Genomic DNA, 25293 nt, shown 5'->3' with positions numbered 1-25293 from the left:
GTCGCCGCTAATATGACCGGGACGGAGAAGGTCCCTCTTTTTGTTGTCGGCAAGGCACATAAGCCTAGATGTTTCAAGAACATTAGGACGCTGCCGACGGAATACTCCGCCAACAGCAAGGCGTGGATGACGGGCGAATTGTTTAAAAAATGGCTCTTGAAATTCGATCGGAGGATGGAGCTAGGGAAGCGTCAAGTTCTCCTCATTGTGGATAACTGCTCGGCACACAAAGTCGACGCCGAGCTGAAAGCCACAAGGCTCGTCTTTTTGCCCGCCAACACGACTGCGGCCTTGCAGCCGATGGATCAGGGGGTGATCAGAAACATCAAATGTTTCTATAGGTGCCACATGATCGAGCGCATGACTTTGTGCACTGGAAACCAGAAGACCAGCACCATCACATTGCTCACAGCAATGCACATGTTGGTGCGTGCATGAGAGCAGGTCACGCCGTCCACAATTGCAAACTGCTTCCACCACTGTGGCTTTGCTGCCGGAAGTATGAAAGAAAGTGGCGACGATGGGAGTCCGGAGCCTCTGCCTGCGGCTGCGCGTGCTGTGCTGCAGGACGTCAGTTTTGATGATTACCTACGTTGGAGTAGACAGCGATGCAGCAGTGTGCGGTGCCCTAAGTGATGAGGACATTGTCGCTGAAATTGTTGGGGAGCAGTCTGTCCCAGAAGAGGCAGAAGACGAGGACGACGACGAGGAGCAAGAGCCCGTGCGTCCATCCGCGGCAGAAGTTATGGGAGCGCTGAATGTCGCGCGCCTTTTCTTCAGCTTTGAAGAGGGGGAAGAAGACTCCCTGCGTCGCATTCGCATGCTAGAAGACCGAGTGAGTACGGTAGCCCTCAGAGAGAAGAAGCAGAAGATGATAACAGACTTTTTTGCTAAATAAATGTTTTTCGTGCCCTCCGGGCATCAAACGCCTTCATTTTTGCTCACTTTCATTAGTTCGAATTTTGGTTAATTCGAACTGGCCTGGCGGCCCCGTGGAATTTGAATTAACGAGCTTTTACTGTAAAGCTATTATACAAGGTCTCAACTGCATGAAAAATGTTTAAACATAAGAAGATGTAGAAAGGGGGTGGTTGCACTTGTGAAGCTGAAACTTAAAACTTCCATAACTTTGGCTTGTAGTAAGGCAGGAGCACAAAACTTGTTTTATTGTGTTCCTTAGACATTCAGAAACAGATCCATGTGCATTTTAGCAATTTCCCTTCAGTAGATATTTTTACAAGCTTCCCGCAAGTCTGGAACAGAAAAGTTGCTGTAACTACTCAGTAAATTTATGTAGAAGAAAACTAACAACATATTTGAAACCAGCACAAGAATTTACATAAACCCTGCAAATTTCATACTGACAGGACAAATATTAAGAAAATTTTGCTCAAGACCCATGTCCCCCCTTAAGTGATATCCTCCTACCATATAGAACTCTTCAGATGAAATTGAAAAAGGAAAAAAAAAATGTATGCCAAATGCAGTTTTCTAACCTGAATGTTAACTTGGAAAAAAAATTATGGCCAATTTGCATAGTTAATTAAATTCGAAGTAAGGTGCGTAGCACTACTTAGGCGCGGAGATAAGCACAAGCTGGCGAGCGGCTTGGAGCAGAGGTCCATGGAGCACCGCGCGTGCACGTCTGCTGTCCGCGAAGGCTGAGGAGTGACTGGTGCCAGGGGAGAAAGTTGAGGACATGCAAGCGACACACGACTGCTCACTCCGGAGTAACACACGCTTGTACAACGCTGCCCAGTGACTGCCGCCACGTCCGCAACTGACACACCCCTCTTTCACTGGGTGCATCTATGCAGCCGCTCCGCCCCCTGAGTGTTAAGTCGCGTAATGCGGGCATCGCCACTTCCCCTTCCTCTTCAAGTTCAAGTAGAGATGGATGGACAGAAAGAGAGAGAAAGCGGCTTGTGTTGCAGCTGTGTGGCCGCTCCGCCTCCTTAATGCTAAGCCGCGCAACGCGCGCATCGCCACCTTTTCTTTCTCTACTTCAATTTCACAAAGAGAGTGAGAGTGAACAGCTTCGAACAGACATCGGCAAAATCCGTGATTGCGGCTAGTAGTGCTACATTAAACCATCCGCTTCCGTTAGACTCAGTCAAAATTAATGTAGGAAAGCCAGCAGGTTGATAAGATTGCGATTTTTGTCATTTTCTTTTTTATGAGCAGCCTTGTTCCAGTACTGATGTAAGTTCTGTTCGCTTACCTCTGTTCTTCCAGAGTGCTGAAACTGTGCGTGGCTTCAGAGCATCTTCAGCATGCAGTACAAACTCATAAATTCGCCCTATGTCTATTCATAAATTCGCACAATTCGAACAGCCAGCTTGGTCCCAGCCAGTGCCCATTGAGAACTATGGACAAGGGTGCTCATTAATTTCGATGTTGCTGTTCTGCTAATTTCAATGCTGCTGAGTACAGTAGCCAGCTGATTTTTTTCAACTCAAATAATTTGGATTTGTCCTTGCTATCGCTAACCATGGAGACTCAATGTTACTGATTCTGATTCTCGTAACACGTGCATTCGTTCGTGGCACGTGGCATGGACCCATGCCTCCATACGACATACTCCTGTAACTTGAGAACAAGCGTGCACATCTCTATGAAACTTAGTAGTTATTCAAATGTCCATGCTATGAGCCTACCCTAATGATTTCATTGAGATATTTCGACAAACAAAAACATTAGCATTATCTCAACCTTCTCGGGCCGTTTCCTCAGAATCACTATTTTGCCTAGTGTGGCTTTTCAAATGCTTTTAAGACTTGGAGAGCTCATGACAACGCAGCAGATACTGCATGTGGCCATCACTGAAGTCAAACATTCGAACACAACTCCATCAACACCCAGAACCAAAGAACAAACCCTAACGCAGCAACACTCGGGAAAAGGAAGCCAAGCATATGCATAACATCTGATATATTGAGCTTTACAGATGGCTGCTGCAGAAATGACAATGCTCTGCCACAGTGTGTATTGAGAATTTTCAGCTTTTGTACCTGCAGATTGTTTGCGCATTACCACCGAAGTATATCACACTGCATGAGGTACGCGTTACACTCTCACTTGACACCTCAGGAATGTGCACCTGTTCAAACGAAATATGGGTCTTATAGTATTCTCATTGATTGAGTGATTTATACATATTGCAGCCCTGTCTATGAATGTGAAGACCCAGTACAGATTGTGCACGCAAGCTTACTTTCCTCACAAGTTATGGCTTTCTTGCACCCTGATGAAAGGAAGCGAGACGAAACTGGGTCGACTCACCTCACAGCCATCGCTGACACAGGCTAACCTGGTCACAATCTCCTGGGCCTCATCAGCATCAGAGTCTCGTGTCCGTAGCACCACACATTCTCCCTGGTGGTAGAACAGCTTCAGGCTGCATTGGTACAATGACACCACCAAATGAACCAAAGCAGCTCATTGAAACAAAGATTTAGTATAGCATGATCCACCACCGCGAACATCCACCATGCGCGAGCAGTGCACACGCGCCGGTCAGTATTGACGCAGCAGATCAATGCACAGACTTCCAGCATGTGGCGCCATCTATCAGCATCAAGGGGATCCAAGCATGTGCAGTAGAACGCACGATGGCAAGTCACGGTACACTAAAACTCTCTAATCTGTGTTCCCTGAGAGCTATAAAGAGTGCCAATGTGGACACCAGCATGCAGCCAAACATGTGGTCAAGCTTCACTTGCAGCCTTACTGCACATTAGTGGTTTCACACTACAGTCAAGAAACGCGAGAATGTTGTGTGGCGGAAGAATCTTGCTCATGGAGTATTCTTGCACCAATGTGCGCAAAATACAATCAACTTAGCAATGCTTCAACACTAGTTGGCATAGTTTTCAGTCAGTGCGGTCCCACCTCGATATAACAAACACAGATATAAATTATTACCTATACTCAACTCTTCATTGAATACCGTAAAAACCCGCGTATAATACGAGTTTTTTTTCCAACTTTCAGCGTTCCAAATTTCCGCCTCGTATTATTTGCGGATCCCAACCAAAATGTCGAAGTTTTGCGAGAAGTTTTGGTTTTGTTGTAGCCGCGTGGCTACGGCTTGGCTTTGTTATCGATGTGCGGCTACGGCTTGGCTTCGTTGCCCTAACGTGGCCGCACCCTGCAGTGGCCACGACGTCGAGGTGTCGTCTCTTCGTTGTTGAGTCGTCGAGTGCGCACAGCATCAGCGCATGTGCTCTCGTGCAAACCACGGTTCGCGAAAAAGTGCACGCTTTTTTCTTTAAGTGAACGAGCAAGATGCCAGGGTCTCGGAAACAGTACTCGGCTGCTTTTAAGAGAAAGGTGATTTTAGTTGCTGAAAACATCGGCAACAGTGCGGCCGGGAGGCAGTTTGGCGTCACCGAGGGAAGCATTCGCGGATGGCAACGACAGAAAGAAGCCCTTTTCGCGTGCAAGAGAATGCGAAGAAGCTTTCGCGGGCCAAAGAATGGCGCATTCCCGGAAATTGAACTCGCTCTGACGGAGTTCGTACGAGAACAGCGAGCATCGCATCTAGCTGTGAGCGTAGAGCTTATGCAGGCAAAAGCTAGGGAGCTTGCAAGGGAAAAGGGAATTCCGAGCTCCGCCTTCAAAGCAAGCAAGCACTGGATACATCGCTATATGTGCCGTGCTGGATTCTCGCTACGCCGGCGAACCTCGATTTCACAAAAGCTGCCCGAATCCTTCGAAGAGCTGCTGGTGGCTTTTCAGCGCCACGTGATTTCTTTGCGAAAGACCAAAAACTTTCAGCTGGGGCAAATAGGCAATGCTGACCAGACGCCGGTTTACCTGGACATGCCATCGCCCCTCACCGTCCATGAGAAGGGCTCTAAACAAGTTTGTATCCGGTCTACTGGAAACGAGAAGACGCGGGTTACAGTCATGCTATCGTGCACGGCAGACGGCCGCAAGCTCCCGCCCTATGTCATCTTCAAGCGCAAGACAATGCCGAAAGGTGAGGAGCTGCCGAAGAATGTCATCGTGAGATGCCATGAAAAAGGTTGGATGAACGAGGATCTTGTCCTCGACTGGGTGGAGTCAGTGTGGTGCAAACGGCCCGGTGCACTGTTGTCCTTTCCATCCATCCTCGTGCTGGACGCGTTTCGTTGCCATTTGGCCGACTCGGTGAAGAGGCTGCTAAGCGACTGCCGCACAGAACTTGTTGTGATTCCGGGTGGAATGACCTCACAACTTCAGCCTCTCGACGTTTGTGTCAACAAACCCTTCAAGGACGCAGTCAAGCGATGCTACGCGGAATGGATGCGGTCAGGTGAGCCTGCAGTGACGCCGGCTGGGCGGCTGAAGCGAGCATCGCCAGCCACGCTGCGCAAATGGATTGTGGACGCGTGGGCAAGCATCCCAGAGGAGCTTGTGCGCCGTTCGTTTAAGAAGTGCGGCATCTCAAACGCCCTCGATGGCACAGAAGATGAGTACCTGTGGGATGATTTGTCCGACAAAGAAATTTCCGAGGAAAGCGCTGCTGAAGATGAAAGTGATTGAAGTGTGAGGTCCGATTTCAATAAATGTCTTGTTTTTTCTCTCTCGTATTATATGCGGTAAAAACTTTTTTTTTCCATTTCGGGTCTCCAGAATTTCACCTCGTATTATATTCGGGTTCGTATTATACGCGGGTTTTTACGGTATTTAACAAATACACATAATTTCTGCTTTATATATAAGTGGTTCTCTGTGAAATGGATACAGTTGAACCCGGATATATTGAACCCGGATAATCCGAATTTTGGTTATATTGAACTGATGGAATATCCCCTTGATAATCCCATGTAAATGAATAGGAAAGCTACGTCGTATATCGAACTCAATTTCAACGGTCATTCGATATACCGAACTCCGCATGACGCATTGGACGGTGCGCCTTCCTCAAAGACGATCACATCACCTTCTGCCGTTTGCCGCATGACGTTTTCAAGCCATGCACGGAAGGAATGAGAGGGCACAGTTCGGCGACAGCTGATCTAGGGCAGCACGGCGCACTTTCCCCAAAGGCGAGCGCATCTGCAGTGATCATTTGCCGCGTGCCAGCACGTGACGTTTGCAAGCCATGTGCCTGAAGGAACGAGAGGGAACCAATGCAGCTATGGTGTTCAGGAGAGGGGAAAAAACACAATAGAGCGAAGCACAAGAGTGCGCCCACTCTTCTGTCGAGCTTTATCTCTCCCATTCCTCTCTCTTTCCTGGGCTTCGTTCCCAAGCAGCAGCACACACTACGTATGCGCATAGAAGCCAGCTCAGCCCATGACAGATGCTTTCTTCAGTGTGTTGTGAACGCTATGCGCGCGGCGCCTGACGTGCGATGCACGTCTCATGTTGAACGTGCGTAAGCTATTGAGGCTGCGGACGCTAAGAAGTGGCAGATATTTTTATTTCTTTTTATTTTTTTTGCGAGAGTCGTTCATCCTTGCTGTCACGCTGAACGTGTGGCGCAGCTTATGCTATAGCGGCTGCGTATGCTATGGCGGCTACGGAGGTTAAGAAGCAGCAATGTTTTCTTTTTTTTCCCGAAAGTCGCCCATTCTTGTAGTGCTGAACGCGCGGCGTAGCGTATGCTATGGTGGCTGCGGACGTTAAGAAGCGGCATTTTTCTTTCTTCCGAGAGTCGCCCATCCTCGTCGTGCTGAACGTATGGTGTAGCGGATGCTATGGGAGCTGCGGATGTTATGCAGCAATTATTTTTTTTTTGCGATAGTAGTCCTTACTTGTGCTGAATGTGTTTGCGGCGCAACGGAAGCTATGGCGGCTGTGGATGTTATGAAGTGGCAGATTTTTGTTTTGCGAGGGTCGCCCATTCTTGCATCTATGAATCAACGAAAGCAAGAGGTCAGCTGCAATCATGACACCGACTTTTAGCATTGTTTGCTTCAAACGGAATTTGCAGCTACCACACTTTATGATTTTGTGGCAGTGGACTACGCCCGCTCCAAGCGCGGCGTGATAAATCGAAAGAGGCTTATGCAATAAGCCTTTATAGGCACTCTGCCAAGTTTGCTCCCCGTCACCGCAGGATCTGTCAAAAGTATAGCCAAAGATAAGCATGCCATGATGTTATCGCTGGCAGTATCTTGGCACGCTGCCAATAAATTAGCTGTGGATGCGACGGCTGAAAGGAAGGAATGCGCCACCGAACATTCTTTTTTTTTTTTTCAATGCTCAAGGGCAAAAGTGAAGGTTGGGTTCATTATGTGTGTGGGTTGACTACGCGACAAATACAGTATCATTTTCACAATCGTAAGTGGCGTCTCAAGCTGATTTCTGTATATCGAATTACATATATATATAACTATTTCGCAATCCCCTTCGAGTTCAATATACCCGGGTTCGACTGTATATCGAATTATCCCCGCCAAGCAGTGCTTGTTGAGACTGCTGGTGGCACGCTTCGGGACGGTACACAATTGACTGGCGGTGGTGTGGCGAGTGTGAATGTGAAGACTTGAGCTTTTTATAGTGTTTACATCTCGCATATATGAATGATTGTTAACCTGGTGCTCAGCCTTTCAAACCTGTCTACAGCAGCGCGAAAGCAGCGACGTAAACAACTTATCCTTCTAGGCATCACAGAAGTGTTGAACACTGCGATGGCTTTTGCTCTGACATGCCGTTTTCCGCATCGCACGGCTGTAGTGCAGAAGAGCCATCTCAGCTGATGCTTGGTCTGCCATTTGATGGCATGAGCTACAAGTGTCTTGCAGGAAAGCCGAAGTATTTGACGCTCGGTTTTTTGCGGTCTCTAGAAAAAGGACCCATAATGCCAGCATTTTCCCTTCACACAATAACACAGATGATGGCCTCTGCCACCAAGCCTCAAACAAGGGCTTATGAATCGCAGTATTCTTGTTTCCCGAGTAGAAACAAAACGTACGATGTCATGAATATGGCGTCAAAAAAACATTCATCACTTATACCCCCACTGCAGAGTTCTAGGTGGTACCACGGCAGAAATTCCTCTCATAAGCACTGTAGTTCCCCTGTACAAACCATCTACCATAACCACATAGTCCAGTATGCAATAAGAAAAGTGCCGTGGTTACTTCTGGCTAAGACTGTAAGGAATCCCGGTTACAGTGCGAACAGGCCACCTACCTTCCACTGTGCGAGGACCATCCCAGCACAGAAGCGGTCGCACAGCCAAACACGGGCTCCCCGGTCACATCGTCCAGCAACACGAGGGAGCTGGCCGAGATCCCGAGGATGCAGTCGCACACACAACCCTGGCCCTGGTCTTCCACCTGTGTCAGGGATGAGACAGTGGTCACGTGACAAACAGCACATGTAAAGTGCTCGTAAAGGAACATCTCACTTGTGCTGTGCAAACACTGTGAAACTGCTACAGAAATGCAAGTGCCGAGTTGAAGAAAAAACAATTGTGAGGGTTTAACCATGACTTCAACCTTGTATTAGAGTGAAAGCTGTGAGTGTTGCAGCGATAGCCCCTTTAATACCAGCTTTTCTGTGCGCAGTTTTTTCATAATCATTATTCAAATTAGGCTTTGGGGAAAAAAAGGAACCTTATACTTTTGAGTGGATGCCACGAAATTGTGTATACCTACACCTAACCAGGTCAAATCATATTTTCACATTTTTTTTTCTCCTGTATATTGTAATTGGTTTATAAGAAAAGATAGGCGCAGTATCTGCCAGACTTGAAAGAAGGAAGATGAAAGAGGAAGCGGAGAGAAACAGTTACTACAGTTACCATAGTGGAAGGCTGTGAAGTAATTCACGCAACCGAGGGCAGTCTTCACAAAATCACGGACACCTACACTTAATTAGGTCAAGGTCATTTGAAGGGCAAATTTAGTATCTCACAAAGACTTGTCATACCTAGTGCAGTAAAGCTTTCGCTTCCATTGTAAATTGGTTTATAAGAAAGGAAAGGTGTATCTGTCAAGGTCACTTGAAGGTGAAAACCTCCGTTGTGCTAACGGCTTGAAAAGCTAGCATAGCGAAGATTTCACTTCAAAATTCACTCATGCAACTTAAATATAGCAGTAAGCATTACCAGCATAATGCTTGAAGACACAATGACGGCAGAGTAGTCACGTTAGATTTTGGCACCGCCTTGAGGTGACCAAGCGACTGATGCTACAACATGCTATGCACGGGGTAAGAATCATTTGTCTGTAGTGCTAACGAATAGCTATCAAAAGGTTACATCTTGAGTAAAACATTATCTCTCCAAGAATGTTACAAATCAACAGGGGATAAAAGCAACCTTATGCCAAAACAAATGTTTCTGTTTCAAAATATATTCCTTCCTTTTTCTCCTTAGTTTCTTTGCTAACAATGACATTCCTTTACAGTTAAACCTGGTTATAACGAAAATGTAAAATGTCTGCGATTTTTCATTACATGCAGTTTGCACGTGAAAACCCAAAAGGACAATGTAGAACTAAAACCAGATTAAGAATTGGTGTAAGGGAGACCACCATGAAGGTGTTTACAGTAAATCAGAATTATATGAAGATATAGAAGCGGATCTTTCATGATCGTGTAGCGCGACTGCGGTGGCGGCCTCCACCTCCTCTGCGGCTCGCGCGACGCGTCTACAAGGGAGAAAGGAAAGGGGGTGAAGGAGGAATCAGTCTGGGGGAGAGCGCGCCGCAATAGTGCCGCTACCGCCAGCCCGCTACGGCCTGCGCGCCATGCCGCGCGCACACGTCCAACACCAATGCCCATGGAAGCCGACTCTGCCTCGCGTCACCAGCGTGCTCTGCTGTTCCCGCTACTACCCGCTATCGATGCGTGGGAACCCACGAGCAACCGCGTGGAAGCGATGAACGCGTGCTGCTCGCCTCGTGTCTTTTTCGTTATTTTTTGCAGCTTTCAAACATGAACTATTGTAGTGCCATGTTCCGACAGTGAAAGCAGCGAAGACTGCTGCGTCTACCACGGAGATGTGGCGTCAGCGCTGAAACACTGCACATTGTATCAACTGCGGTCCCTCGTTGCTATAGTAGGCGTTCCTCTCACTTCAGTTTGTGTTTTATCGCCCTGAAACTTGCGGGGCTCTGCCAAATTTCCGCTCTCAGCACAAGTTAAGAGACAGTCGGCACTGCGAGTTTGCTATATCAAGGTCAACCGCCGCGACATGTTCGTTACATGGAGTTTTCACATACATTTACTTCAATGGGGGTAGTGTTGGGAAATTGAAGAACTTCATAATATTGAGGAATTTGCTACATGGAGGTTCGTTACATAGAAGTTTAACTGTATATGAAAGCAGCCTGCCCAGCTCCTCACATCAAGTACTAATGTTCGTCAACGCATGACGCAGGCAAAAAGCTATAATTAAAGAGCATGTGAGTGACAGCCATTACTGACTCTACCATGGTGAATGCCCTTGCAGCGTCCCTTACCTGGACTGACCAGGAGATGGCACCACGCACGAAGCCGTCGGGCACAAACCTTGGCCGCGGCCTCTCCTTCTTACGCACTCCAAAGCTCAACAGGGCTGCAAACAGGTATATTAGGACTCCTTTATAGAGATTATACATGCTTGACATGAAAAAAACCTTCAAGAAAATAAAATTCTTAAACGAAAGCTCGCATGACCACAATTATAACAATATTAATAAAGAAAGGCTCCTTGAGATGAAAATAGAGTTAGGAATCGCGAACTTCACCCTCTTCCCACACACACATGCATTTTGTTTGTCAGCCGATAATAGAGAGCTATAGCACTGCATGATCCGCTGCCACAATTTCCTTCTGCGTATTGCCCATGTTAGCACAGCGTTAGCAGATGTTAGCGCCAGGTAGGTTTGGTTTATGAGGTTTAACGTCCTGAAGCGATTCAGGCTACGAGGGACTCCGCAGTGGAGGGCTAATCAAATACTGACCACCTGGGGTGTTTTAATGTCCACTGCCATTGTGCCATTGCACAGGACACGGGCACTTTGCTTTTAGCCTCCATCGAAAAGCAGCCACCGAGGCCAGGATTCGATCCCACATCCTTGGGCACACAGCAATCAAGCACCCTAACCACTGCCCCCTGACAGGGCTCAGCGCCAGGCAGATGTATGTAAAGAAGAAGAAAACTGGCTCGAAAGCGCATGACTAATGAATAACATTTGCAGTTGTAAGTGCCCAGAGAAAGAGGAGCAAACTCACAAAACTTGGGCCCCGAGTCGAGCAGGGTGTTGGTCGAGTAGTTGGCTGCAAGATCCTTGAGGTATTCCTGGCGTGTCCGCTGCGCCATGGTGGCAAACTTTTCAGACCGGTGGGCAGCATTCTCGGCATTGATAACTGCGAGACAAGACAAAAAACATGTCGTTCGGGCACGAGTTGTCTATACGCTGCTACACAAGCCCGGCCAACCGAGTGCCTAAAAGATGTTTCTTATTCCTGATTGTCCACTATAGCCGTGCATTTTGCAATGGTAATTTTAACATCTGTTCCAGCCCTAAGGATATCCTTTTTCATCGAATTATCTTCCAATAGTTCTGAATCTTGGGCAGCTGACACTTTTGCCACTCTTTGTTTGGTACCATAACGATCCATGTAAAATACAGGCTTGCATATGTGCAAAACTAGCAGTTGCTCTTGGGCACAGTAAGATGAAAGAGGCCGTGAAAAAAGAAAATTAGACAAGTGTTGTTCTGATGTAGAAGAATGTGAGTGTTTTATGCGCTTAGTCTTCAGCTAGCTTCTTGCATAGGACAATAAATGCTCTGTTTGTCATTATACTCTGTATGAAAGGTTATTTTATTTGATGCTTTAACAGTCCAGCCTGATTATAGTGAAGTCACTTATAGCGAAACAGCAGTTACAATGAGGGGTTTTAATTTCGCATTCCCACTTCTGCATTTTCAATACAATTTAGGTATGGTTTTAGCTGTGTAAATAAATCACTATATAGCGAAAAGATTTTCTAGCAGATGAAAAGTAATCTATCAATAGGGGCATTTTTGCACCTTTTAGACAAATTTTCATGCAAAAATAATAGCGAAACCTGGCTGACGGCCGCATGATCGCCGTCATTGGCCCTCCCGGAAAGCGAAAATTAGCTTAACCGCATAGTTTGGCTTGCTGCTTTTGTTGATCCTTGATTTCTCGGCTATGTTGTTTCACTGCTGACATTCTATGGACGTTTGTCAGGTCGAGTTCGGAGCAAAACCTGGCTTTGTATTTGCATGACGTGGAGGCCGCAATCCTGAAGTAGGCACTCGGGAAACCTTCATAGGAAACACTTTTAATAAAGATGACTCGTCTTTTAATAAAGACGAGAACTCCGCCTTCATTCAAGCTGTAGAGGAGCGGTTTCTACTCCAGTTGAGCCAGCACCAACCTCAAACCACCACGCATTGAAGAAGCAGTTTAGACTTGGTTTTACACAGAGCCTCGGAAGATAGAGAGCACATGTGTCAGCACAGTGGAAACCAAGTCCCACTACTTCACTGATAGCAGCGTCAACATTGGTATAAAGAATAAAAACATAGTCGTTACCAGAACAATTTTGTCTTGTCTATACAAAAGAGCTAAACCAAATGCATAACCACAAGCTACAACCATAAGTGTAGCCATGCATGCATTGCTTTCGCAATTCAACTAGGTTTAACCAGAGCTAAACCAAAGCCAATTTTTTCACAGTCCACACAGCAAAATAGCGGATATAGTGAAGTCATTTTCGATTCCCACTGACTTCATTATCACCAGGCTAGACTGCATATGGGCTACCACGCTCACATAACTTCGTTCTCTTTTTTTGGGGGGGGGAAGCAGGAGAGATATTCTTTACAGATGAACTTTTGATAAGGTCAACAAATATTTTGGTCCTTTCAAGTCCGCCTTAAGACAAGTCTACTAATTCACATTTCCACAATCTCTCGCGTAGGTTACGAGAGTCGGCACTGCAATGTTAAAAAACCAGAACAAGAAACGCTGCATCGAACTGTGCCACAGTACCTTTGGCAAGGATGAAGTCGGTGAACTTTTTGGACTTGGCAAATGTCGCACCCTCTGGAATGGGTGGACCGAACACGGGGACCTCCTTCGACCGGCTCACAGCAACACTGCGTGGAAGTGCAATAGGTGGCAACAATCTCACAACTATCCCTAAACAAGAGCCAAGTACTCTAACACTGCCCAAAACATTTGCTAACTGAAATAGTTGGATGCAAGCAGTGTTACTAGTACTGTGACCACAATATGCAAATGAGGCTTTGCCACCATTACCCGACACCACCTGTCATAAGCAGAGCTGTCCATTCAGGCATCCCGGGAAGAGAGTAGAGGGGATGATCCTGCACTATTGCATCCAGATCTTGGGCTGTCTTTTCTCTTTTTGCTAACAACGCTCTGCACCTGATATCTGACTAGATATCAATCATCCAGTTCAGAGCTACCTGGCCACAGTGCAACCTTTCATGATAGTGCAGTCGCATTAAGTAAGCTCCGTGTTCATGCAAAAATTATGCGAACACTCACTTTCTTCTTCACTGCATGCAATTATTTTATTAAAAGAAATGATAAAAAGGTATTAGTCTACAAAACAGTGCAGTGTTTTACTATTACTGTCACATAATTCTCCCTCTGCCTCTTTCATTGAATCCTTTGTGGGCTTTACAGCCACAACATATTATGATGACGATGGGTAAAAAATTTATTACTAACAAGCATTCAGTTGCATGCCCCAGGGGTCATGCAAAACAAAAAGGAGGTCACCACTGCTACCCGTACCCTTCAGCCCTTGTGGCCGCAACGACAGATCCGGCAATTTCTTTCTTTTTTTTTTTTTTAGAGCAACTTTCTGTTTGAGAGAAACCGACTTACATTCAAATACTAATGGGCATTCTAACACAGCAACTTCTGTGAAGCTTGGGCAAACTAAGCAGTAGAATTTGAATTATTCAAAAGTTGGAATTACTGAAGTTGGAATTAAAAATCCAGGGGACACTTATGCTCCGCTTGGGTATGACACGACAGCATCCAATGATGCCATCAGTAATTCCCCTCACCATCGCAGACACAGACCCACAATCAGAATCATTACATGGAAGAGCGTATGACATGATGTGTAGAGCACCCGTGCTACTGCTACTGGGTAGGCGCTTTCCAAAGCATGCAATGACCCTTGTTCTGTCACATCAGACTGTCACAAAGACTGTCACATCCACGCACACAACCAGTTCCTGCTGCAAACTGCAGCCTCAGCCCCTCAGCGACCTCCGCCTGAACCGATGCATCTCGATTTTTCTACATTGCAGAAAGCTTACACTTTGCATAACAATAGGAGTGTGCGAATATCGAAATTTTCAAATAATCAAATATGAATCAAATATGAATATAGGGAAAAATGTCTTCACATATTGAACCGAATATCAAACACAGTAGCCGACCAATTTTTTCGCACTCTAATAATCAGGACTTGCGCGATATTTGGGACTTCATTCAAGAATCATCATGCACCCTATAGGAACGTGTACATTTCCACGACCGATACTTCAGACCCTTTGGTGTTCAAAAGTTCGACTTTTCAGACCAAATTTGGCACCACTAATACTGTGGAGATCAATTTTCAGCTGAAGGCTTTCTTTTTTTCAACACGAGACAGACGGGAGAGGACATCGTTGTCGCAAACAGCACGGTTTTGTGCGACCATGAAAGCTTAGGCGAAGCAAGTCATTCGGACGGATATGAATAGTAAAGAAAATAGAGAAAAAAATCGATTTTGAGAAAAACGCATTTTCGGAATGTTTGAACCTTCAAGCACCTGTCCTAATAATATCAACGCTGAATTCAATCGAGAAATACAATAAAACTAACTATTAAAGCGCCATGGGCGCTGCGAAATAGCCCAGAAAGAGCAAAATTCGTTCAAAATTCTCCCGCGCACCGCGGGCGAAGCAGCCAGCCGATCGCCGCCATCTTGCGCTTGTTTTGAAGCTTGTTTCTTTGTGCGCATTTTGCAGCATGTCTAAATGCATTACTCAAGCAGAACGACTGTCATCACAAGTTTTCCGAAAGCCGTTCTCAGTCGCTGATTGGCTAGCGCGCTAGCTTGCGAGGCGAGCACCGCATCTCGTGCTTCCCATTGGTCACCATGACCAGCACCATTTTCTTTTTAGTTTAGTTCACCATCGCGGCGGCCAAGCAGCATGTCTCTTTCCTGCTCTTGCGATCGTATCAATCGTTCTCGCAGTCGGCACTGATCTTTTGGACGTACGCAAGTCGAGCGTATTTAAAAAAAGAAAAAGAAACGAGGGCGTCCGGGTAATGCGCCGCTGAAGAATGAGGATGACGGCGCGCTGCCAAGGTTGCATGTTGCATCCAATGCGGCGTGTCTGGAGGCATAGAATCATCACCGAGCGCTTCCCGCCACATTCAAGGCAGCATGAATATGTTGTACTGTTAAAATGATACGGATAAACTCCTTCAACACTGCCATTCGCAACTTTTTCATCGCATCGCTTCTGACAAGTGATCCTGACAGTACACCATTGTCCGCGTTCCTCAGCCGCGGCTTCCCTGGACGATCTATTTTTTTTCTTTTGCAGGGTGCGTAATAAGTGCGGCGAACAAACAATTTCGCGCCACAGTACGCAATGGAGTGCGAATAGAAGCTTTTGCTTCAGCAAAGGACTCTGCGTGCGGCTCTTTATCGGCTTCCCAGTACAGTTTCATTATGGGACAGTAATCAGTTGAGCAATTTGAGAAATATAGGCCACTGTTTTTTGGCCTTAAACCTTGTGAAAGTACATTAACATGGTGATACCATGTTATTGCACAATTTTAAGTACCGTAAAAACCCGCGTATAATACGAACCCGAATATAATACGAGGTGAAATTCTGGAGACCCGAAATGGAAAAAAAAAGTTTTTACCGCATATAATACGAGAGAGAAAAAACAAGACATTTATTGAAATCGGACCTCACACTTCAATCACTTTCATCTTCAGCAGCGCTTTCCTCGGAAATTTCTTTGTCGGACAAATCATCCCACAGGTACTCATCTTCTGTGCCATCGAGGGCGTTTGAGATGCCGCACTTCTTAAACGAACGGCGCACAAGCTCCTCTGGGATGCTTGCCCACGCGTCCACAATCCATTTGCGCAGCGTGGCTGGCGATGCTCGCTTCAGCCGCCCGGCCGGCGTCACTGCAGGCTCACCTGACCGCATCCATTCCGCGTAGCATCGCTTGACTGCGTCCTTGAAGGGTTTGTTGACACAAACGTCGAGAGGCTGAAGTTGTGATGTCATTCCACCCGGAATCACAACAAGTTCTGTGCGGCAGTCGCTTAGCAGCCTCTTCACCGAGTCGGCCAAATGGCAACGAAACGCGTCCAGCACGAGGATGGATGGAAAGGACAACAGTGCACCGGGCCGTTTGCACCACACTGACTCCACCCAGTCGAGGACAAGATCCTCGTTCATCCAACCTTTTTCATGGCATCTCACGATGACATTCTTCGGCAGCTCCTCACCTTTCGGCATTGTCTTGCGCTTGAAGATGACATAGGGCGGGAGCTTGCGGCCGTCTGCCGTGCACGATAGCATGACTGTAACCCGCGTCTTCTCGTTTCCAGTAGACCGGATACAAACTTGTTTAGAGCCCTTCTCATGGACGGTGAGGGGCGATGGCATGTCCAGGTAAACCGGCGTCTGGTCAGCATTGCCTATTTGCCCCAGCTGAAAGTTTTTGGTCTTTCGCAAAGAAATCACGTGGCGCTGAAAAGCCACCAGCAGCTCTTCGAAGGATTCGGGCAGCTTTTGTGAAATCGAGGTTCGCCGGCGTAGCGAGAATCCAGCACGGCACATATAGCGATGTATCCAGTGCTTGCTTGCTTTGAAGGCGGAGCTCGGAATTCCCTTTTCCCTTGCAAGCTCCCTAGCTTTTGCCTGCATAAGCTCTACGCTCACAGCTAGATGCGATGCTCGCTGTTCTCGTACGAACTCCGTCAGAGCGAGTTCAATTTCCGGGAATGCGCCATTCTTTGGCCCGCGAAAGCTTCTTCGCATTCTCTTGCACGCGAAAAGGGCTTCTTTCTGTCGTTGCCATCCGCGAATGCTTCCCTCGGTGACGCCAAACTGCCTCCCGGCCGCACTGTTGCCGATGTTTTCAGCAACTAAAATCACCTTTCTCTTAAAAGCAGCCGAGTACTGTTTCCGAGACCCTGGCATCTTGCTCGTTCACTTAAAGAAAAAAGCGTGCACTTTTTCGCGAACCGTGGTTTGCACGAGAGCACATGCGCTGATGCTGTGCGCACTCGACGACTCAACAACGAAGAGACGACACCTCGACGTCGTGGCCACTGCAGGGTGCGGCCACGTTAGGGCAACGAAGCCAAGCCGTAGCCGCACATCGATAACAAAGCCAAGCCGTAGCCACGCGGCTACAACAAAACCAAAACTTCTCGCAAAACTTCGACATTTTGGTTGGGATCCGCAAATAATACGAGGCGGAAATTTGGAACGCTGAAAGTTGGAAAAAAAACTCGTATTATACGCGGGTTTTTACGGTATTTCTTAACCTTGTAGGGCACTAGAACAGGCATGTGACGAAATAAATGTAGTTTCTCATGCTGATTCTAGGGGTAGTACATAGCTTTATGACAAGCTTTTGTAATTTTGGGGGGATGATACTGTCACATATTTAGACTTTCTCTTGAAAAGCAGAGCTAAACACTGAATTGTCATTAACATTGCTGCAGCTGCATTCTAGAAAAAGTTACAGTAGTCTGAAACTTGAAATGCGTTTTTCCCATTTTGGTGTTTCTGGGAACTACACTAAGCGTTAGGGGGCTTTTTCTATGTTGTTCTTAAGTGACATTGACAAATTAGGTATCATTGTAATCATACTAAAAAGATCTAGGGGGTGATGCTATTCATACTGCATTGGTGAAATTGTGCTAATTGCAAATTAGCATGGTAATGAGAGCTAATTATAAAAAAGTGTATGCAGTAAAAGTTGGTCCATTTCCTTGCCTATAAGTTGATTTAAAATTAATAAATACAGGATCATCCCCTAGGCATTTCTTTGGCATTGTGTCTATGCAATTATTTTTGTGTTTGGCAAGGTGAAATTTCAAAAAAGCCCCGTACGAAGTACCCTCTGATTATTGTTTAAATCTACTTCAGTACCTGAACCAATGTAGCTATCATAAAATCCAAGCACAGATTTGAAATCAGTATGAAAACTGACCAAGACTGAAAAGCTTCATTCAGGTTGGACAAATAAGAAAGAAAATTATTTTAAGACCCACATCCCCCCTTAAGTGGCTCTCTGTGCATCGTTACTGTTGGAGCCAACGGCAATAAGGGAATGCTCAACCTTGTCATCGCAATAGCCAAAAGCGCGCAATTGGATGGAAAATAGAGTGAGAGCACCGTCCACCGCTGCGAGCTCAGGCACCACTGCACATGGGAAAAAGCGAGGAGGAGGAAGGGGGAGGGTGCTATCATGGAAGCTCTCGTTCTGCTCATTTTTTTGCCACGCTACCGTCGTTAACCATAAAAATGGGAACTGAATGTTATTCTTTCACACGGCGTATGCATTCGTTCGAGGCATGAGCGTGACCTTCGCGTCACAGTACATGGTGAAATGGTATGGATGTGACAAAAGCATGACTGGCCAAGATATTCTAACTGGAGGGCTATAGCAGCTAGAGCTTAACATGATCCACTTCTGTGGGGCACCACTGCGCAGGCGGTGACCACTCTGAGCGAGTTGCAGGCTTCCCAGTGGCACGCACGCCTACTGCAAAGGCACCAATCAGTGCGCCCGCACTGGCACGCCGTAACAAATCATGCTAGCACCTGCGCATGAGTGGTGCACGTTAACTGATCACAGTAGCAGACCGCGCTATGCTACAACTCCCTTTTATCGACATATATAAAAAATATGGTGAGCAGTGAAGTTCGTGATTTCGAAAGCTGATGTTTGGCAGAAAAGTGATTTTTATTTTTTTTTTCAAGTTCAAGGATTTTTCGTGCTGTTCGGTTACTCGGACCACTTTGAAAATTCCAAATATTCGCACATGTACACATAATAAGCTTTTGCTCTCTGTAACTTAAGTGCACGGTTCATGTTACAGGGTCACGGCCTTTTCTTACCCCACAATTTCTTTTCAGCCACGTCCAGCTACATGAAGCGTCCACAGATGGCGCCAGCTACACCACTGCTGCAGTGGTGCCGCCATAGAGTGAGCTATGGTGCCAAAACTTGGACATTACGCACCCATGCCTCTTCCTTCAATGGCAAAAAATGGTGACCCCAACAATTAAACACATCAACACATAGATCTTTGAATGAAAGAATAGAGAGTGGGCCCCCTACCTGTATCGGGTCTTGGGGGTGCAGGGTTCGATGGCACGCACAATGATGAAGACATGCTGGAAGTGTGACCGGATGTTCTTGGGGGTGAAGGGCAGCGCCCGTGGCTCTTGGAACACCAGGGTGACAATGTCGTTGCCGATGTGACGCTTGCGCAACAGCTGCACGGCACATTTTGCACCAATTCAGGATGCGGTTTCGGAGGATGCGAAACTGTGGGCAAACTGTGGGCAGCACATACCCCCACAAGGCATGACACGAACGGTATCACGGCTCTCACGTGCACGCTTCCAGCCACGTTGCAGACATTCGTTGGGGAGAAATTGTGCATTTTCTCAATGTGGAAGCATACGTGTTAGTACAAAGGTCGGCGTCCATGGCATTCAATTGATCAGCACACCTTTAGCAGGCAGATGACAGGGCTGGGCACTAACTAGTTGGCCATAGCATGACTCGTCACTTTTACTTTTCAAAATAATGTAATGTAAGGAGCAAAGTTATGCATGTTCATTATGCATGGTCGTGACCCACAACTCAGTCGTTATGCAACGTAGCAAGAATCGGCGCTTCACAAAGTAATGCGACGTGAAGAGCTGTAATGCTTTCGCATTCTCACAAGTAAGCGGTCTAAGTCACTCTGTTGAATTTTTTTTTTCTCGTTGCTGTCATTTTTTGTGTGACTGACACTTCATTTCAAAGCTGCATGTGCCATCTTTGTGTCGGTTCCTCTGTAACTGCAGTACCCTGTGCAGCTGTAAGCTGAGTGCATGAGCTTAAAAGTAAACTTCATAGTTGCTTGCAGCTCTTGTACTCTTTACCCCATTTCGTTTGCCTCTAATGCCCTGTCTGTCTGTGAACCACATTATTCAGATTTAGAAAACATTTCGTGGTTTGCTTTACCAGGATTTTTAACGCTTCAAGGCAACATTAGCAATGAGGGGCACCCCATTAGAGAGCTCTGGATTATTTTGGCCACCTGGGGCTCTTCAATGCAAAATAATACTGCTTAGTTGTATATGGGCACATTGCATTTCGTCTGAATTGCAACGCCTAACTCTCTTTGGGGTGCTAAACCCTACAAACCAAACCAAATTTAATAATCAACACAAGGCTTGTGCCAATATTCGAATATTTCTGGTATCTGGCCAAATAATAAAGTATTTGATACTCGACTATTTTAATGTTCGGTATTTAAATCCCCAAAAAGTCCCCTCAAGTAAACAACATTCTTTGTGTGATTTTGGTTCAGCGAATACCCCTTCTGTTACAATTAAGCACGACTAATAAAGTGCAGCGAGACAAGTGTTTGATATACCAAACTGCTTTTTGATTGAGTAAATATACCTGATGGATTTTATCAAAAAGATCGCTCCTGGTTTATCATGAGCAGGCTTCTGTTTTATCACCCCCCCCCCATTTTGAGATACACAAAAAAATGACAGAGGGCGCGATATTTCGCAACACTGAGTCTGTTCATACAATTCCGTAACGCTGCAGTTCAGAGCACTATAGAATAAATATTTTTTCAGCTACCTGAGTTACAAAAGTTAGAATACTCGCATGCCTGAATGAGTGGGCATGTAACATAAACCAACTTTGTTATCCAAAAGGGATGAAATGAAAATCTTAAATTTGAGAAATTTAATATATACATCAGTTTAGTCTGCTCTGAAAGTTCCATTATGTGTACTGCCAACACCAAAAGTTTGACATCCGTGCGTGCGGAAAGAAATTGATTTTGGTGCAGTCATACAATCGGGCCGCCTGAAATGTGGCAAGGTGCGATGGGACATACCATTATTGCTTGATTTATGATCATGATGCCAAAAGTGAGGGAAGCCACTTAGATTTGAAAAATTTTAAATACCCCTTCCCTCGCAATTTTTGAGTGGGCATCATGAGAAGAAGGGTGCGAGAAACAACATTCTATTTGGCACACAAATGCAATCACAGCTGGCTTGAACTTCAAGCTGTGGCAGCCCTCTTCAAACTCATTCTGTTTTAGGACAACCGAATCACAGTATTCAATTACTATAACATGAGGGTAGACTGAGAGCCAAACATCATGAACAAAAAAAAATAAAATTGCCAGCAATGACATTACTTCCTAATGTGAAATCTGAGTGCAGCTCATAATCTGTTTCACCTTTTCAATAAATTGAGGCAAAGATTTCGAGCAAGACACGTATGTACAATTACAGACAATCTTTTTTAATTTTTTCACACATATTCCTTCAAGAAACACTCCACTAACAGTTCTTGGCTGTCATGAAAGAAGCTTTATGGTCGGAGATATGAAAAGAGCAATTAAGTTATCGGGAGGATGTGGGAAGCAGCGCGTAGGCCCATAGGAACGTTGCGCGACGAACAAATAGCAGCGACTGACTGACGCGGCTGACGCTGCAAGCGAGTGAGGAGAATGTGACTCGGCGTTTCGGCTTTGAGATGCACGCACCGTGATCCGCTGATAGCGAGCCGGCATTTCAGCAACCGGAGAGCACTCTCGCCGCCACGCAGGAAGAGGGGGGAGTGGGGGGGATATAAGCAGTGGCGAACGGGGGAGCGCGCATAGCAATCAGACAACATGCCCGGTCGGCGTCACGCAAGAAGAGGGGGGCTGAGTTGGAGGGCTGAACGGGGAGCGGAGCTGGTTACGAGGCCGACGGCAACGCCGTCACAAAACCCAGGAACGGGTGCCAAAGAGCTGAGCTCTAAAAACTCGCGTTACATTGGACTAAATACGGTACGGCAATGATACATGTAATGCACAGACTAAGTGCTCCGAAGTATATGATGCACTATACCGACCTGCTGCTTGTTGCTGGGTGTGTATGGAAGCATGGTGGAAACGTGGAACATGATCTCGCAGTCCTCGTATGTGGAGTAGACTGAGTAGAGGCCAGTCGTGTCCGCTGCACGGAGAAGAGGATGACACAACAATGTCATTTGCTGCAGCAAAATGAACACCACTCCTGAAGGATTCCAAATAACACACATGTATAGGTCAACTTCAGCCCCCCACTTCTTGTTAACAATGCACAAGGCATAAATCAAAGTAGTCGTTCTCAGAATTAAAACATGCAGGCACAGTCAAGTCTAAAAAATTCCAACTCAAAATGGGCCGAAAATATCAGTTTGCATTTTGCAAGAAAACAAACGTTGACGGAACCAAATTATCAGTCCAAAAAAACCAGAGGTCCGAGGTAGCGTGGGGACCCCTGCGTTCAGCATTTATATTGTGCAGCGATAACTGTTTTACAGCTCCAAATCCCACAACCCCAAGATGGCACAGACTTCCACAGAGCAAAGAAGTGTGAAGGGGCGGGACAGAGGCGTGCGACGCTTCCTTTTACTGACACTGCTTTCACTTCACACACAGTCATATGCAAACATCTGCCTTCTCGAACGTTTCTCAAATTATGCAGCATGCCGTAGTGCATGCTTACTTTTGTTGTCGAGGCCCGCCCGGTAGTTTTGGAAGCCCTTGAGTCGCACCTTGTGACCCAGCATCTCGAGGAACTCCTCAAAGGCTGGACCTGCACTTTCTGCGAGAGAAGCACCAAAACAGGATGGCGCATTTTTTTACATGACACCCCTATGACAAGGAGCTCGTTCACCATATGAACCAACGAACCCAATGAAGTCTCTGAAATGGAAAAGTTCAATGGAAGTGGAAAAAAAGCACAAGGCGCTAGTACCAGCTACGTTTCTTACAAATTTATTTTTTCACTAACTTATAAGACCGCTGGCAAAGTGCAGGGAAGAAAGCTGCACTCTACGAATGCTCTAAAGTAATCTCCACAGGTGCTCCATAAGCGGTCCACAAGTTGACCAACGTGAATGGCTATCTTATTCCCTTCCTCAGGGTATGCATTTACATGACTGAATGTTTGCCCCCTTTTTTAACCTAGACAATCTGAAGTTAGGGGCTGGAGGTGAAATCCACTTACAGTCGAAACCAAACCATGGCAGCTTGCCCAATCACATGGAACATAGTGAAAGTTTATACATTAGGACTAGCCAACGCAACCGCTACCATCTCCAATAGACGGCTGTCCTCGTCCATTCATGAAGTGTAGTTGCATTCTACACTATGCTGTGATGATACAGTACAACCTCGTTGATCCGTTCCCGGTTATACGCTTTTCCATTTGATACGCTCAAAATCGTGGGCAGTAAAGCGTCTCCCAGAGAGAGTTACACTATTCTTCTCCTGGTTAATACATTCCCGAATAACGTGATTTCCTGGTTACTATCTTCAAAAATTGACATATTGTGGTCATATAATATGTTTTGCGATTAATAGCACTTGTGCTAACGAGGGCTCATGACATGAAATACCAATCATAGGCGCACACCCGCTGCAATTGCTTTTCTGCAGTACTTGGTTGAAGAGGGGTGAAGCATTGCCTGTTCCCTTAGAGTTACACTATTTTTCTCCTAGTTAAGGGGGGACACGGGTCTTTCGGACGAAAAAATCGCGAAAAAATCACTTTTTAGAAAATGTGATTTGCGAAATCAGTAGCTCTTTATCTACCTATCTGCTAAGTTTTTCATCTCTAGGGTCGGTATTTTAGTCACAATGCCAATTTATATAATCGATGTCGCCCAAATTTGGGCCGAAAACGACCCCCGAAACAACCATTTTCCGCGAGGCGTAGCTCCCATTTTGTGCGCGGCACCGTAGCCATCTTGGTCTCATTCGAAAGAGCCGCCTTTCGTCTTCAAATTGCCGCCTCTGCTGTTTACATTCACCCATTGGTCGCATAAAAAATAGCAAAAAAGAAAACGTGGCATTTGCAATCCCATTGGCTTTCGAGGTGCACGTGACGATAAGGCGTCCCCGCATTGGTGGAGCTGGCTGACGGCGTCTGCTCGGCGCGCCCGAGCCGCGGGGAGATGGCGGAGACGTGACGCCGGCCGCGCTTGGTTCCGAACCGCGAGGTGCGTTCATGGCAAGAATTTGTGAAAAAAGTTAAAAAAATAGTTGAATAATCATCTCAAGTGATGCCCTGCCCCGGCTGTGCGCGCTCAGGCCGACGAAAATCGTGCGCCGAACGATCGTGTGTATGAGCCTGAAGTAGGCCTAGCGTGTTCCCCAGCACGGGGGACTGCTACTGCCAGCGGTCGCACCCGCCGCGACAGTGATAACGCAGGCCGCAGATGAGCAGAAAGATAAGCTCAAAACAGGAAAAGCTTGAACTCGCGCCAACTCCAGCAACGAAGCGGTAGACGGATCGTGTTCGTAACGATGACGGCAGCGCAGCGGACAGTCCGCTTGGCGATGCGGAGTTCACGATCGTCAGATCTAAACAGTTTGCCGAGATTGGCGAAGCGTAAAACATACGGCGGCGATATTGGCATTTAGAAAAGTGAACGGGGATAAGGAATCGCCGTCAAACTTATTCTCCAATGCGTAAACTGCGGGACACGTCGTCTTCGTAGAGCTCGCCGCGCGTTTGCGCCGATCGGACCTCGTTCATAGTCCTTAGGGAATTCACTTGCTTCCAGTGCAATGCAGAGCACTGGGAAGCAGCAAACAGCTCCAAATTACATTTCTTTTCCGCAATAAACGTTCCTCACCGCGGTCTTGATGCGAGGACGTAACAAAACGACGTACGTAAAAAAAAAAAAAAAAAAAAAATCGAAAAAGTGATAACAGAATGTGCTGCAACTGCAAATCAAAATGAAAGAGGCGACACTTGGACGTTGGAAAGCAAAGAGACTACATTCCTGGAGGTTTATAGCCATTTTAAATTGTAAACGTGTGCATTGCACCAGTGAATGTCTGAGAGCAGAGAGGAAGCGTGCTTCCTCTGCAGCTTTTCAGACTGCAGCAAAACGAAAGCAGAAGGGCAAACCCAATGCAGATTACTGTCCAGGAGCGCCTTCTAGGCCACAGTGGCCTGCATTTCTACAGTTTTTGTTTGATTAAATTAGTGTTTGACATTGCAATTCGTTTTTTTCCATT

General features: G+C 46.4%; 1 protein-coding gene across 1 annotated transcript in view; it reads right to left on the bottom strand.

Annotated features, from left to right (window-relative positions):
• The window catches only part of LOC146177107 (signal-induced proliferation-associated 1-like protein 2), a 136282-nt gene that overhangs the window by 54628 nt on the left and 56361 nt on the right, over positions 1-25293 (bottom strand). The window contains exons 8-15 of the mRNA XM_084583097.1: positions 22769-22867; positions 22131-22234; positions 19326-19483; positions 12955-13061; positions 11161-11295; positions 10407-10501; positions 8131-8276; positions 3283-3397 (exon numbers count right to left, since the gene is read on the bottom strand). Of these exons, the coding sequence (XP_084439223.1) occupies positions 3283-3397; positions 8131-8276; positions 10407-10501; positions 11161-11295; positions 12955-13061; positions 19326-19483; positions 22131-22234; positions 22769-22867 (959 nt within the window). The remainder of the gene's footprint in view (positions 1-3282; positions 3398-8130; positions 8277-10406; positions 10502-11160; positions 11296-12954; positions 13062-19325; positions 19484-22130; positions 22235-22768; positions 22868-25293) is intronic.

Source organism: Amblyomma maculatum, chromosome 10 (genome assembly GCF_055883805.1).
Source record: "Amblyomma maculatum isolate TAMU_Amacu chromosome 10, ASM5588380v1, whole genome shotgun sequence".
In the NCBI taxonomy this organism is placed as follows: Eukaryota; Metazoa; Arthropoda; class Arachnida; order Ixodida; family Ixodidae; genus Amblyomma; species Amblyomma maculatum.
The sequence above is the reverse complement of the archived record's forward strand: the minus strand, read 5'-3'. Positions and strand labels throughout refer to the sequence as shown.